At 43.1% G+C, this 14,810-nt stretch overlaps 1 protein-coding gene across 9 annotated transcripts in view; it reads right to left on the bottom strand.

Moving 5' to 3' along the window:
• Positions 1-9,149, bottom strand: part of DTNB (dystrobrevin beta) — a 239,718-nt gene extending 230,569 nt beyond the window's left edge. For 8 of the 9 annotated variants that reach the window (XM_042982349.1, XM_042982351.1, XM_042982354.1 and 5 more), the window contains exon 1: positions 4,841-4,859. In XM_042982349.1, the coding sequence (XP_042838283.1) occupies positions 4,841-4,842 (2 nt within the window). In that variant the 5' untranslated portion in view covers positions 4,843-4,859. Of the gene's footprint in view, positions 1-4,840; positions 4,860-8,970 lie in introns of those variants that run through there. The other variant, XM_042982350.1, reaches the window with a different exon arrangement.
• Positions 9,150-14,810: the final 5,661 nt, after the last annotated feature.

Genomic DNA, 14,810 nt, shown 5'->3' with positions numbered 1-14,810 from the left:
ATAAATAGCAATTTTCAACCTTCACATCAAAATCCTATGGAGCACCTGGGTGGCTCAGTTGGTTGAATGTTCAACTTCGGCTCAGGTCATGATCTCAAGGTTCATGGGTTCGAGCCCTGCGTCAGGCTCTGTGCTGACAGCTCAGAGCCTGGAGCCTGTTTCAGATTCTGTGTCTCTGTCTCTCTCTGCCCCTCCCCCACTCACACTCTGTCTCCCTCTCTCTCTCTCTCTCAAAAGTAAATAAACATTAAAAAAATTTTTTTTGTTAATCCTAGACATTAGCAATTCCTTTTCTGAGTTCTCATATCTTTACTATCAGTTAATATATCTGTGGTACTGATTACGAGCTACAAAAACCAAAGCAAAGCAATGGCAAATGAGAATGGGAGAGCTTAGAAATGACTGACCTAACCCAGACCCCCTACTTTGAGCATCCAAATAAATGTCTTGTCCCAGGTTACAGTTATGCTTCACAATAAAGAAAGCCCAGAACCCCCAACTCCTGGTCCATTATACCATCTTTCTACATTAGTATAAAATGTAGTAAAAATTATAAACAAGTATGAAAAAACACAATGCAACAGAAAAAAAGGTAAATGATGAAAAAGCAAATCACAGAAATGGAAGTCTAAAGAGTCAATAAAAACATCGAGTAATGTTCAAACTCACTAGTAATCAGAAAAACATATATTAAAAGACAGAACCAAAATAAGATTACATTTTTCATCCAGCAATTTGGCAAAAATTATAAAGCCTAATAACACTAAACGTTGACAAACCTGGGAAGCAACAGAATCCACACACCTCTGGTGTGAATGTTAACTGGTTAACGCATCAGAGAGAAATTTAGTAATATCCACTAAAGTTAAAGATGTGCTTGGCACATAAGCCAGTGTTTTACCCCTAGGTACACACTCTAAAAGTCATGCATGTGTGCACAAGGAAATGTGACAAAAATATTCACAGCAGCGTTACTTGTGATGGGAAAAAAAAAAAAAAATCCAGAACAAATGAATTGCCAATCAATGAGAAAACATAAAGGTAAACTATGATATAGTCAAAAACCAGAATCCCATTCTGCCAAGATGTATATATCCATATATTCATATATGTATGCTACATATATCCATACAGATGAGTGTCACAATACTGAGAGGAAAAAAAGACAAGTTACAAAAAGAAATAATTACTACTCTTAATATAAAGGTTTTATTTTTTTTAATGTTTATTTATTTTTTGAGAGAGAGAGAGACAGAGTGTGAGCAGGGGAGAGGCAGAGAGAGACAAGGAGACACAGAATCTGAAGCAGGCTCCAGGCTCCGAGCTGTCAGCGCAGAGCCCAATGCGGGGCTCGAACCCACAAACTGTGAGATCATGACCTGAGCTGAAGTTGGACGCTCAACTGACTGAGCCACCGGGGCGCCCCAGGTATTCACTATTTTTATTTTCTGTACCTCTGAAGGTCAATGTTTCATAATGTTCACAAAGATAAAGGAAAATAAACTCAAGGTCCAACCAAAATAGTTACTCCAGAGCCCACATACTTAACCATGATACTATATATCTATAGTATCTATAGTATACTATATATATATAATATAGTATATATCTATATCTATATTTGTTTGTTAAGAAATATTTAATCATTATAAGAAATCTCTCCAGAAGATACAAAACATCAGACTGGGAAAAAGCAAGGAAGTACCTGACTAACGAAAAAGTCTCTCAAGGAAATCATATTCGAGACACAAAGCGGTCCTATCACCATGCTCAGGAATCATGTGGGTAAGCCAAAACACAAAACTCAAGTTTAACTGGAACATCAAACATGCTATTTAAGGACAGTATTGTAGAAACAACATGGGCTTTGAAGTCTGCCCTGGGTTCAAATACTACCTGGGTTTCTAATTAGCTGTGTGGCCCTAAACAAGTTTTAACTTCTCTGAGCTCAATTTCCTCACCCATATACTGGAGATACCATATCTAGCTTCCAAAGTTATAAAGATTAAAGAGTAGTCCTTATCTATGAAAATCACTTGATACACTGTAGCCTCAAAATAAATATTATTCCTGGCAGAAGGTCTCTCTCTGGCAAGAAGAGACAGAGCAGGCAGAGAGAAAAGTTAAAAGGAGGGAATAAAGAGCCTACAAATAGAAGCCAGGAAGAAGTTGGAATTGTTAGGAGCTGAAAAAGTCTTTGTTGAATCCCATAAGTTACCAAAAAAAAAAAATTCTTTAACTGTGCACTATTTCACTATAGAATGCTTAGTTACAAGAATATTTAGCCTAGACTTTTTCATCACAACATTTCAGTCTTGTTTTAGCTTATTTATAGTGTTAATACACAAAAATTCAAGATCAAAATGGGGTTTTATAAAGATTCGCTTTTTGTTAAAAATGCATTATCAAATAAACCATGTACAATATACCTGTTTCTCTCAGTTACCTACAACTCAGAAATATCTGTCCTAGTCTTAACATATTAAAGAGAAAAGAATGATAATTCCAACAAATACCAAAAAAAAAAAAACAAAAAAAACAATGCCCTTGAATAAAATTCAACACCCAATAAAAATACAAACCAAGAACAGATGAAAACTTCCATAAATTGACAAAAGAAATCTACCAGAAACCTTCAGTAAGTATATCTAATAGTGAAACACTGGAAGCATTCTCATCAAGGAAAAAGATAAAAATGCTCATTATCATCACTACTATTCAACTTCTATACTGGAGGGTCTGGGCATTGCAATAACACAGACAACAAAATGGCATGAACTTTACAAAGAAGCCTGGGCAATTCAGGCTTCTAATCAAAGTAACCCAGTAAGTAAACAACCCTGATGCATCCCCTCCACTCCAAATGCACAGCAATAGATAAAATATTTGTTAAATATATTTTTAAATGACTTGAACATGCTCAAAAACAAGGTAAAACCCCATGTGGATCAGAAACAAGACAGACACACAAAATTGTGAGCAGGACTGAAGCTACAGGCTCACTGGACTCGGAGTCCAGAAGCAGGTGCACATCTTCTGCAGGGCAACAGTAACACAAAGCAAAGGAGGTGGAGAAACAGGAGACATGACAGCTGAGCCAGACTCACGGCTTCAAGCCAAGGATGAGGCTGGAGCTGAAAAGAAGCTACAATGTACTGCTGCCAGTCTCTGCCTAGAGCTACAGTGTGTATACTGCTCTAGGCCTAGACAAGTGGGAAGATAAAAACACAGCCTCACGACCAGGAACTGAACCGAGACATTCACAGACTCTGTGAACAGATCTAAAATAGCCCCAATTATCTCAAAGAGTAGGACCCCTGACCCACCATCATCATATCTGATTTCTTGACTACGGTCCAAAAAGGCAATAAAAGCGCCTGAAATATCACCACACAGAGAAGGGTGAGCACAGAAATAAGGAAAACACAATCAAAAGCACTCACACTTGAAGGAGTCTGTAAATCAAAACTTCAAAAGACATAAAGAAATATAATGCTAAGAAACACAGCCAACAAAAGCAACAATTAGAATATGAATTCATTCCAGGGGCGCCTGGGTGGCTCAGTCGGTTAAGTGTCCGACTTCGGCTCAGGTCATGATCTCGCGGTCCGTGGGTTCGAGCCCCGCGTCGGGCTCTGTGCTGACAGCTCAGAGCCTGGAGCCTGTTTTAGATTTTGTGTCTACCTCTTTCTCTGACCCTCCCCTGTTCATGCTCTCTCTCTGTCTCAAAAATAAATAAATGTTAAAAAAAAAAAAAATGTTTTAAGAATATGAATTCATTCCAGATGAAGTTTAGAGAACAGTCTGACAAAGACTTATTTTTTAAGTACATTTAGGGTGCTAGGATATAAATTTCTTTAATTATCAGGAATGCAAAATTGTACAGCCACTTTGGGAAACAGTTAGGCAGTTTCTTATATGGCTAAACATACTCTTACCACACAATCCAGCAAAAATGCTCCTACATATTACTCGAAAGAGTTGAAAATCTATGTCCAAGCAAAAACCCAAACATGGATATTTATAGACATTTTATTCATAACTGCCCCAAACTGGAAGTAACCAAGATGTCCTTCAATAGGTGAATGGATAAACAAACTAGTGCTTTCATATAATGGAATATTACACAGCGATAAAAAGAAATGAGCTATCAAGCCAAGAAAAGACAGGGAGGAACCTTAAATGCATATTGCGAAGTGAAAGAGAGCAGTCTGAAAGACTACAATACTGTAGGCTTTCCAACTGTATGGCATTCTGGAAAAGGCAAAACTATGGACAGGGTAAAATAATCTGTAGCTATCAGGAGCTCAGGAGGAGGGAGGAAGGAATGAATAGCTGGAACACAGGGGATTTTAGGGCAATGAAGTTATTCTGATGATACTGCAATGACACTACATGAAATGTCATGTAATGCCATTAATGATGCATGACATTTTGCATTTGCAAAATCCACAAAACACAAAGGACACAAAGAGAATCCCAATATATATATACTATGAACTTAAATTAATAATAATGTATCAGCATTGATTCGTCAGTTGTAACAAATATACCACACTAATACAAGATGTTAATAACAGGGGGAACTGTGAGGATGAAGAGGTATATACTGTGCACTATCTACCCACATTGGTCATATTCAGTTATGTATGTAACTTTTTAAAAAATATCATGGACAATCTCACTTCTAGATACACACACAAATGAACCAAAAACAGGGACCTGAACAGATATTTATTTGCACACCCTGTTTATAACAGCATTATTCACAGTAGCCAAAAGGTAGAAACAACCCAAGTGTCCACTGTTAGATGAATGAATAAATAAATGTGGTACATACATACAATGGAAGAGTATTTAGCCTTTAAAAGGAAAGAAATCCAGGGGCCACCTAGGTGGCTCAGTAGGTTGAGCGTCCGGCCCTTGATTTCGACTCCAGTCATGATACCAAGGTGGTGGGGTGGAGCCCCAAGTCGGGCTCCATGCTGAGTGTGGAGCCTGCTTAAGATTCTCTCTCTCTCCCTCTGCCCTTCTCCCCAGCTTGTGCTCTCTCTCTAAAAAAAAAAAAAAAAATTTTTTAATAAAAAGAAACAAAATCCTGAGACATGCTATAATATAAATGAACTCTGAAGACATTACGCTAAGTGAAATAAGCCAGACACAAAAGGACACGTGTTGTATGATTCCACTCACATGAGGTACCTGGAGTAGGCAAATTCACAGGGACAGGGAGTAGAATGGTGGTTGTCAGGAGCTGGAAGGAGGTGAGAATGAGGAGTTCGTGTTTAGTGGGTACAGACTTTCAGGTGGGGAAGATGAAAAAGTTCTGGGAATGCACAGTGGTGGTGGTTACACAACAATGTGAATGTACTTAGAGCCAAAATTGCTCACTTACAAATGGTTAAAATGGTAAATTTTATGTCACGTATATTTTACAATTTAAAAAATGTGGAAAGATACTGAAAAACTGGTTATCCCAATTGAAAAAAAAAATTATCTCTTCATTATACCACATAGAAATTCCCCATGGAAAGCAAAACTTTTTTTTAATTTTAGAAGAAAATATAGAAATCTATAATTCATACCGCAGGGTAGAGAAAATTTACTTAAGCCAGACACACACAACGTTTTTTAATTTAAGGGTAATTTTTTCACAAATGTAACATTAACATTTTAAACTTGTATACAAAGACACTAACAAAGGGAAAAGGCTAGCCTCAGACTAGCAGGATGCATTTGCAACACATATAGCCATCAAATAATTAGTATCCAAAGTAACCCAACTGTCTGTTCCCCATTGAAGGAAGAATGAAAAAGGTGATTTAAGTCCACAACTGAACGTTACCTAGTAGTTAAAAAAAATGAACCAGATCCACCAGTTCTACAGTTAATTCTCCCTCAATTAAAATTTAAAATGTGTACCCCCCCCCCAACCTAGCAAATCTACTTCTTTCATTCACTGCAGCAATGTCTGAAATAGCAAAGAGCTTAAATGGCCTTTAATGAGGAGATGATTTTTTTTTTAATATATGAAATTTATTGTCAAATTGGTTTCCATACAACACCCAGTGCTCATCCCAAAAGGTGCCCTCCTCAATACCCATAACCCACCCTCCCCTCCCTCCCACCCCCCATCAACCCTAATGAGGAGATGATTAAATAAACTATAATACACATACTGCATAAGAGATCATAGAGTAGTTGAGAAAAATCAGGTAGATCCCTATGTTCCAACATGGAAAGATCTTAGACATTTTGTTAGGGAAAAAAAAAAAGTTGCAGAACAATGTGTACAGTATCATGTCAATAACTTAGGGGCAGAAGGAAAATGCTTTATTTCTGGATTACCTATACTGTGTGTGTGTGTATAGATGAAAATGAAAGGCCTAGAAGGACCACTGATCCTTCTACAACTGACAACAGCAATTTCAGCAGAAAAGCGAGTGGGCCAAGGGGGCATTTATTCTGTCTGTACTATTTGAGTTTTTTATAAGAAAATGTGCATTCATAAGCCATTCGCAGAGCTGCAGTACACAGCCACATAGACTGTGCATGAGACAACCCCAGGAAGTCCCATGTGCAGGGACTCTGACATAAACAGCACCCCCTAAAGCTGGGCGATACACATCCTGCACAACTAGACTCTAGAGCCCTGATGGCTGTGTAATTAGAGGTAAATAAAATGAGAGGGGGTGGACTGTAAACCAGCATGAGGGAATTTTCTGGGGTGATGTAAATTTCTATATCCTGACTGGGGTAGTGGTTACAGAGTATATACATTTTTCAAAACTCCTCCAACTGTACACAGACATTTGTGCATTTTATTATATGTCAACTATACATTAATAAAATTAATTTTAAAAGAAAAATAAATTAAATATACAGATAAAATACAATATCATTGGGAGAACCTGGAATAAGGCACCCAAAATTACAGGGGCAGGGCACCCCAAAACAAGAACAGATGGACTCCTGTTGGATGCATTCTGAAGTACACAGTCCTAAAACTGAAGAGAAATTAACTTAGTTCTTCAAAGCTTACAGCACAAGACCAAATGTGGATTAATATGACTCTTGTTTTTTGTATACAGAAACGAAGGCCCTGAAAGATTTCTATTAGAGACATAAAATAAATGGTAACTTGGCATTCTATTGGTTCTGAGTCTAATTTTCTAAGTAGAAAACTTGCCTCTCATGCATAGTGGACGCTCAAAACCCTTGCCAGCATAACTTCAACTACATAACCCTCTTCAAAGGTAATTCCACTTACGTATGATAAAAATCCTCACAGAACTCATAAAAGGTCAAGTTTTAATTTGGCACACAAAGTAACCCAACAGGCACTACCACCCGGGGCACTGAAACAGCAGCCGGGAGCTGGAGAGCCCAGAAATCCAACCTCAGCAGAGAACAGGTAGAATTTCAGTCCTTACAAGAGATACACGCTCTTCCTACAGATCGAAGATCCAAAGACCAGGATAAAAGGGGGGGTGGGGGGGGGGGGTGGGGAAACTGTTCCCTAGATAAAAGTACTCTTCTTCTTCCTCAAGTGATAGAACAAAAGGGCCCGAATTGGATGATTTGAAGCAATGACCCACGGAGTAAGCTCCTGCTGGACAACATGCAATAAAGATGTGAAAGTGGCAGTGTGGCCACAAGAAATCACGACAACATCACCTTAGCCATGGCTTTAAATACCCAGACCTAGGAACCTGGGTTACCTTACATGACTCCCCCCCGCCCTCCCCGCCAAAAAAAAGGAATTATTTCAGGAAGAGAGGAAGTCCATCAGCCATCCCTAATACCAACGTAATTAATAGTGTGCTCCGTGTAAAATACAGCAAAACCTTGTTTGGTTCGTTCATTCATGCAATCGATATTTTTTGTCTGCGTGGGCCACGCACTGTTCTTGCCATTGAGGCTATAGCAGTGATAGTCACGGAGCTTAGTAGGAAATTTCCAAATTTCTTCTTCCCTTCTCCCCCCTTTAAATGTTAGGCAGAACTGCCTTCAAACTCTCCCAAATTTCTCCCACAAGCTCCTCTGACTCTTCTGCTTTATCCCCAAACCAAGCCATTTACGGCTCCAATTCCCCAACACTGGGAAAAGACCAAAAAAAAACAAAAAACAAAAAACCTAAAGTGAATGAAGTATGAGACAAAATTCATGCTGCTTTGTATTTTATACGCATACCTTCACTACCACATTGTCAGCACCTAAACAGCAAATTACGGTTGGGTTTTACGCTATTTTGTGGCCTCAGTGCTGACCATGGTTCTCTACCCAAGGTAGCTGATCAATAAACGTTTACTTGGAACGCTGGAAGGTCTTCCTAATCCCAAGGCCTGGCACAGGAATTTAACAGCAAGCATTTGTTAGCTGCATCCTGCCTCCTCTCAGGACACCTTCCTTTCAAAGGTGACCTCGGTGCACAGGTTCACTGTTAGGCGCCTCGGCGAACAGTGTTTGGGAGTGATCTGAAATAAATTCCCTTCCCTCTGCCAGGGCCTAACTGCCTCACCTGCCCTCTGCCAGGACCTGCCTCCTTCGCCCCTTACAGCACCTAACGCAGAGCCCCCTCCCAGCGAGCCGGGCTCCAGGAGCATCAACCCGGCGCCCGCACCCCGGCCCCAGCGCCCTGCGGCCACCGTGCGCTCCGGACCCCGAAGACCCCTCCCCGGCCCGGGGCTCAGAGCCCGGCAGCGCCGGCCCGGGACTCCGCTCCATCCCCTCCGCTCGCCCCTCCGGGGCCGGGCGCGCGGCACCGTCTCCCCTCGCAGCGCGCGCGGTGCAGGGGCCCCGGCTCCCGGAGCCCCCCGTCCCCGCCGCTCCCGGCCCTGCACCCCCGCAGGCTCCTGAGGTCCGGGCGCTGCGAGGGCTCCTTCCCGCTCCTCGCGGGCGCGAGGCTCCAGCACCGCGCTCCTCTCCTGCAGCCCGCGGCCGCCGCCGCAAACCCCCCACGTCACTCACTTCCCGGCCGGAGCTGGGGACGTCGAGAGGGTCTCGGGCGGCCGCAGCCTCCTCCGCCTCCTCCGGCCCGGCCCCGGCGGCTGAGGTGGCGGCTGCGCCCGCTCAGGCCCCGGAGCCGCCCCCGCGGCGAACGTTCTCAGGCGCCCGGCTCGCGCCGTTTCCCCGCCCGGCACGCGCAGCAAGCCCGCCCCCGGCGCGAGGGCGCGAGGGCGCGAGGGCGCAGGGCGGGGGGCGGGCACGCGCCGCCTGCGCGAGCGCGCGGCCGGGGGCGGGGCTTCCGCCGCGCCGAGGAGGGGGCGGGCGAGCGGGCCGAGTTCCCTTCGAACCCCGCCCCCTGCGGACGAGCGGGACCCGTCCCCCCCAGCTCGCCGGGCGGCTCGCAGACCAGCGAGGGAAACCTGCCCCCTTCGGGCTGGTCGCTCACACTGGCGGCGGGCGGCCGAGGTGCGTTTCAGTTCCACAGGTATGTGCGGGGCAGCCGGATACTCGGCACGACGTGACTATAAGGTAAAGAATGCAAAGAACCACCCCATGAATCATTCATCCGCGCCTCGAGCAAGAGATCTTGCCCTGAGTGGTTTTTCCAAATTAATTCAACTCAGCAAGCGTTGAATGAGCACCGACTCCGTGCCTAGCGCTGTACCAGGTGCTGTGTAGGTGCACCGTCACGGTCACGGTCACGGTCACGGCCCCCGGTCTCGAGGTGCGCATAATTTAGTGCAAAAGCAGCCGTGTAAACAACCAGGTCTGGTGACCCATGCAAAGCAAAGCCACAGGGAGATGCTGTGGGAGGGCAGAGGAGGAAGAGATTACTTCCGCTGGAACCGCGTGGAGGGGCTCCAGGGAGAAGTGGCGTTTGTGTTCAGTCTGGAAGGAAGAAAAAGAAAGACGTCCTAAGAGAAAAAAAGGAGTGCATCCAAGGCTAGGTAAACAGCTTGGGCAAAGGAACAGAGGGCTACCCAAGTTTACCATCTCAGCATCAGCTTTTGTGTTTTAGTATTATCCATTTTTGATAGAACCCTTTCCAAACATAGATGATTCGAAATTAGAAACAGCTAAATTTTTTTTTTTTTTTGATGGTTCAAAGGATCATTTTTCTCAACGATGAGCCTTTCTCAAGGCTCAAAACAGCAGTGTCCTTCAAGGGCTACTGATATGTGAGCCCATGATGTAAGTCCCTAAGCCAAGAGCCCCCAAGCCAGTATGCTTTAACGTCTGGTTTTTCACTGCTTTTTGGCACCTTATGGTAAGGCAGATCGTACCACCTCCTGCTGCTGTCTGCCTGCATGCCTGCCTGCCTTTAGAACATCCTCTTCCTCCTCCTCACATTTTCCTATTTTTAAACTCCTCTGGTGAAGGAAATGCTGGTAACTAACTTTGTTAAGTAAGGGTAAACAGGCTCCTCAAAAAAAAGGACATCACCTTTCACACATGAATTTTAGGACCATTTTTCATGCTTAGAAGACTTTTTCATTTGTATTCAGGATCCTGACTGTGTTCTGAATACGCTAAGATACTCAGAATACAGGCAAGAGACGTCTTATTTATTCATTTACCACTTATTGAGCACCAACTACGTGGGAGGCTTTGAAAGGGTAAAACATTGATCCTACCCTTCGGAGAAAAGACGTGTAAATGATGTAAAATAAATATGTCAATACTGTCTGCTATATTTGCCGTATTGATCGAAACCTAGGTAATATCAGTATGTGAGCCAGACTATAATAAAGCATTCTGGGAATTAACTTCTTTAAATACACTTGTATTAGCATCTCTCCATCACGGTTCTGTACCTCATCACCTCCCACATCCTCAGAAAACTCCTTTCAAACATATTTCGATCACGCTCCCTCTCTCACTCCCAAAATTATCGACTCTTACCTTTTTCCTTCACCATCTGTCATGTTCAAGCTTTTCCTGTCCTCAAGAAAAAGAAACCCCTCTGTCACTCTGGACTGTCTTCTGGTTACCACTTGTTCCCTTTCTGTATTTGCCTTCACAAACGCCTTAAAAGTAGTTTGCACTTCTACTCTGCCAACACGGCAGCCTCCCCCTTCTCAACCCATGGCTGTGTGACTTCTGACCCCACCACATCACGGTGCTGCTCTCAGTCATTTAGGTCTTGCTTAGTCCTAAATGCCACAGGCCAGTTTTGAGTCAGGTAGTGAGTTCTTGGTGGCATTTGACAACACAAAGCACTCCAGTCTTTTTGAAACTACCTTGGACTTCGTGACATGACTACCTCCTAACTCCTCTGAACACTCCTCTGTCTCCAGGGTTCTGTGTTCATTTTTCAGTTCACCCCACCCATTCTCCTTAACTCATTCCATTCGCTCTTCATTGGCCATGTTTACCAGCAACTCCCTGAGCATTATCTGACTCTGCCCACTCATCTGAGTTCCAGAGACACAGAAGCCTACTGGACTTCCCCACTTAGATGTCCTACAGACATCCCAAGTTCTGCACGTCTAAAGCCGTTCAGCATTACCGTCGCTCAGCTGCCCAGTCCAGAAACCTGGGAGTCATCCTTGATTCCTTCCTTCCCGTCCCCACCACACTCAACAATCCTGTTGATTCTCCTCATAAATAACTCTAGAATCTGTCCCTTGTAGCTAAGCCTCTCACTGGACTAATGCAATAGCCTTTGCTCTTGTCCCTCTCTTGTAGTCTGGTTCCTTCCATTCCATATTGCATACTGTGTGTCAGAAAACACTTTCAAAAATATGCTGCCTATATATGTCGCTGCTCAGCATGGCACACAAGACCTTCCATTTCTCTGGCCCTCATCTATCTCCTCACTGCGTCTTCTGTCGCTTCCTACACACCCCGCATCCAAACTCCTGGAATGTTCCTACTTTCCCTTGCCTCCATACCTTTGTGCTTATTTCTCTCTCCATTTGGAATGTCATTTGAGTCCAAGCAAAGAACGTCCAATGTGTAGCTAAAGTTCCACATAGAATGAAACTTTCTGGAAATCAGAAAACGTAAACGTACATAATGAAAGGGCTGCCATGTACTTGGGGAAATCATCACAGAATGACCAATTCTGAGAGCTAGACTCTTCAAACTGTTAGACAAAAATAATAATTTTGGGGGTGCCTGGCTGGCTCAGTTGGAGGAGCATGCGACTCTTGATCTTGGGGGTCATGAGTTCAAGCCCCATGCTGGGTGTAGACATTCCTCAAATAAACTTTAATAACTTTCAAAGCCTCCATGCAAAAAGTTCAAATTACTTAAAAGGGTAAGGAAATTAGGACGCAGTACATTCAAGATGTCTGCAAATTCTTTGTCACTTCTTTTGATCCAGGCTGGCCCACGTGAATTGTCTGACCAATAGAATGTGTGATGTATATGAGATGCGATGTATATTCCAAGCCTAGGTCTTGTCTTGAAGAATCCACCCGGGTCTTTGAAAGCACTTGCTCTTGAAGCCCTGGGCCACAATATATACCATCTAACTCCCCGTGGAGAGGTTCTGAGACGGCACAGAGACGGAAGGAGGCTAGCTGATCCTAGCTGATATGAGTGAAGTCATCATGAATGCTCTATATCAGTTCAGCCATCAGCTGAATACCACTGAGTGACCCCAGGGGAAGCCATGTGGAACAGAAGAATCATCCAGCCAACCCCCGCCCAAATTCCTGACCCCAAAGATTGTGAGATTATAATCAAAACAGTTCTCACTTTAAGCCATTACGTCTCAAGGTAGATAGTCTGTTATGGAACCTGGTGACCAAAATATTTGGCATTAGACTTTTCAAGGGCAAAGCAAGGCAATAGTGATGCAGCATTTTCAGTATTTTCTAAAAACGCAAGGAAAAAAGATGCAAGCTAAGGATTTTGTATCCACCCATCCACGCTGTTTTTCAGGCACTGAACTCTATAGGAAAAAAAAACAAAAACAACTGTTTTTAAAATGCAAGAATTCAAGGAATAATATGCACATAAGCCCATCCTAGGTATTTACTAAAGCAGGGTCAGCAAATTTTTTTTAAAGCACCAGATTAGCAAACATTTGGGGTTTGCAGGTGTAATATTCAACTCTGCCATTGTAGCACAAAAGCCTCCATAGATTTGTGCAAATAAGTGAGTGTAGCTATGCCCCCAAATAAATTGGATTTACAAAAATGGGCAGCCAGCTTGATTTGACCCATGGGTTGCAGTTTGCCGTCCTGTACCAGAAGAAAAGAAATAGAGAAAGTTATTTCTCTTGGGGCGCCCGGGTGGCTCAGTCGGTTAAGTGTCCAGCTCTTGCTCTCAGCTCAGGTCTTGATCTCAGGGTTGTGAGTTCAAGCCCCACGTTGGGCTTGGTGTTGGGCTCAGGGTTGGGCGTGAAGCCTACTTTAAAAATAGAAAAGAAAAGAAAGTTATTTCTCTCAAAAAAGTGCAAGACCCATATGATTTAAGAAAATAAGGGGCACCTGGGTGGCTCTGTCAGTTAAGACTCTTGATTTCAGCCCACACAGTTTGTGGGTTTGAGCCCACATGAGGTTCCACACAGACAGTTCAGAGCCTGCTTGGGATTCTCTCTCCGCCCCTCCCCTGCTCATGCTCTCTCTCTCTCAAAATAAACTTTAAAAAATAAAATTAAAAAAATAATTGGGCCCCTGTGTGGCTCAGTTGGTTAAGCGTCCAACTTCAGCTCAGGTCATGATCTCGCGGTTCACGAGTTCGAGCCCCGCATCGGACTCTGTGCTGACAGCTCAGAGCCTGGAGCCTACTTCAGATTCTGTGTCTCCTCCTCTCTCTGCCCCTCCCCTGCTTGTGCTCGCTCGCTCTCTCTCTCTCTCTCTCTCAAAAATAATACACATTTAAAAAATGTTTTCATAATTAAAAAAATAATATATCACAACCAAGTAGGATTTTGTATTAATCTGCTAGAACTACCATAACAAAATACCACAGACTGGCCTAAGGAATAGAAATTTATTTCCTCACAGTTCTGGAGGCTTAAAGTCCAATATCATAGTACCACAAGGGTTGGTTTCTTCTGAGGCCTCTTTCCTCAGCTCGTTGATAGCCGTCACCTCCCTGTGTCTTCACATGGTCTTCGCTCTGTACTGTGAGTGTCTGTCCTAAGGATACCAGTCACTGTGAAGTAGGGCCCACCAACCTCATTTTAATTTAATTATCTCTTTAAAGACCCTATCTTCAAATACAGTCACATTCTGCAGTACCGATCAAGACTTCAACAACCTTGGGCCACCTGGGTGGCTCAGTTGGTTAAGCGTCCAACTTCGGCTCAGGTCATGATCTCACAGTCTGCGAGTTTGAGCCCCGCGTTGGGCTCTGGACTGACAGCTTGGATCCTGGAACCTGCTTCAGATTCTGTGTCTCCCTCTCTCTGACCCTCCCCTGTTCATGCTCTGTCTCTCTCTCTCTCTCTCTCAAAAATAAACATTAAAAAATATATTTTTAATATAAAAAAAAAGACTTCAACAACCTAAATGTAAAGGTTAAAACTATAAAACTCTTAGAAGAAAACATAGGTGTAAATCTTCATTACCTTGGCCTCCTTAGACACACCCCACAAGCACAAATGACAAAAGAAAAAGCAGATAAATTTGGCTTTATCAAAATTAAATACTTTCGTGCATCAGAGGACACCATAAAAAAATGCAAAGACAGTCTACAGAATGGGAGTAAATATTTCCAAATAACATACAAGCTGAGGGACTTATATCCAGAATACATGAACGAACATAATTATAACACAAATAACCCAGTTGAAGGGTTAACCCAGTTGAATAACCCAGTTGTGATGGCTCCCATCACAATCGCAGATAATAACAAGAGTTGGTGAGGATGTGAAGAAATTGGAACCTTGATACATAACTGGT

This window comes from Panthera tigris, chromosome A3, assembly GCF_018350195.1.
Source record: "Panthera tigris isolate Pti1 chromosome A3, P.tigris_Pti1_mat1.1, whole genome shotgun sequence".
NCBI classification, from domain to species: Eukaryota; Metazoa; Chordata; class Mammalia; order Carnivora; family Felidae; genus Panthera; species Panthera tigris.
The sequence above is the reverse complement of the archived record's forward strand: the minus strand, read 5'-3'. Positions and strand labels throughout refer to the sequence as shown.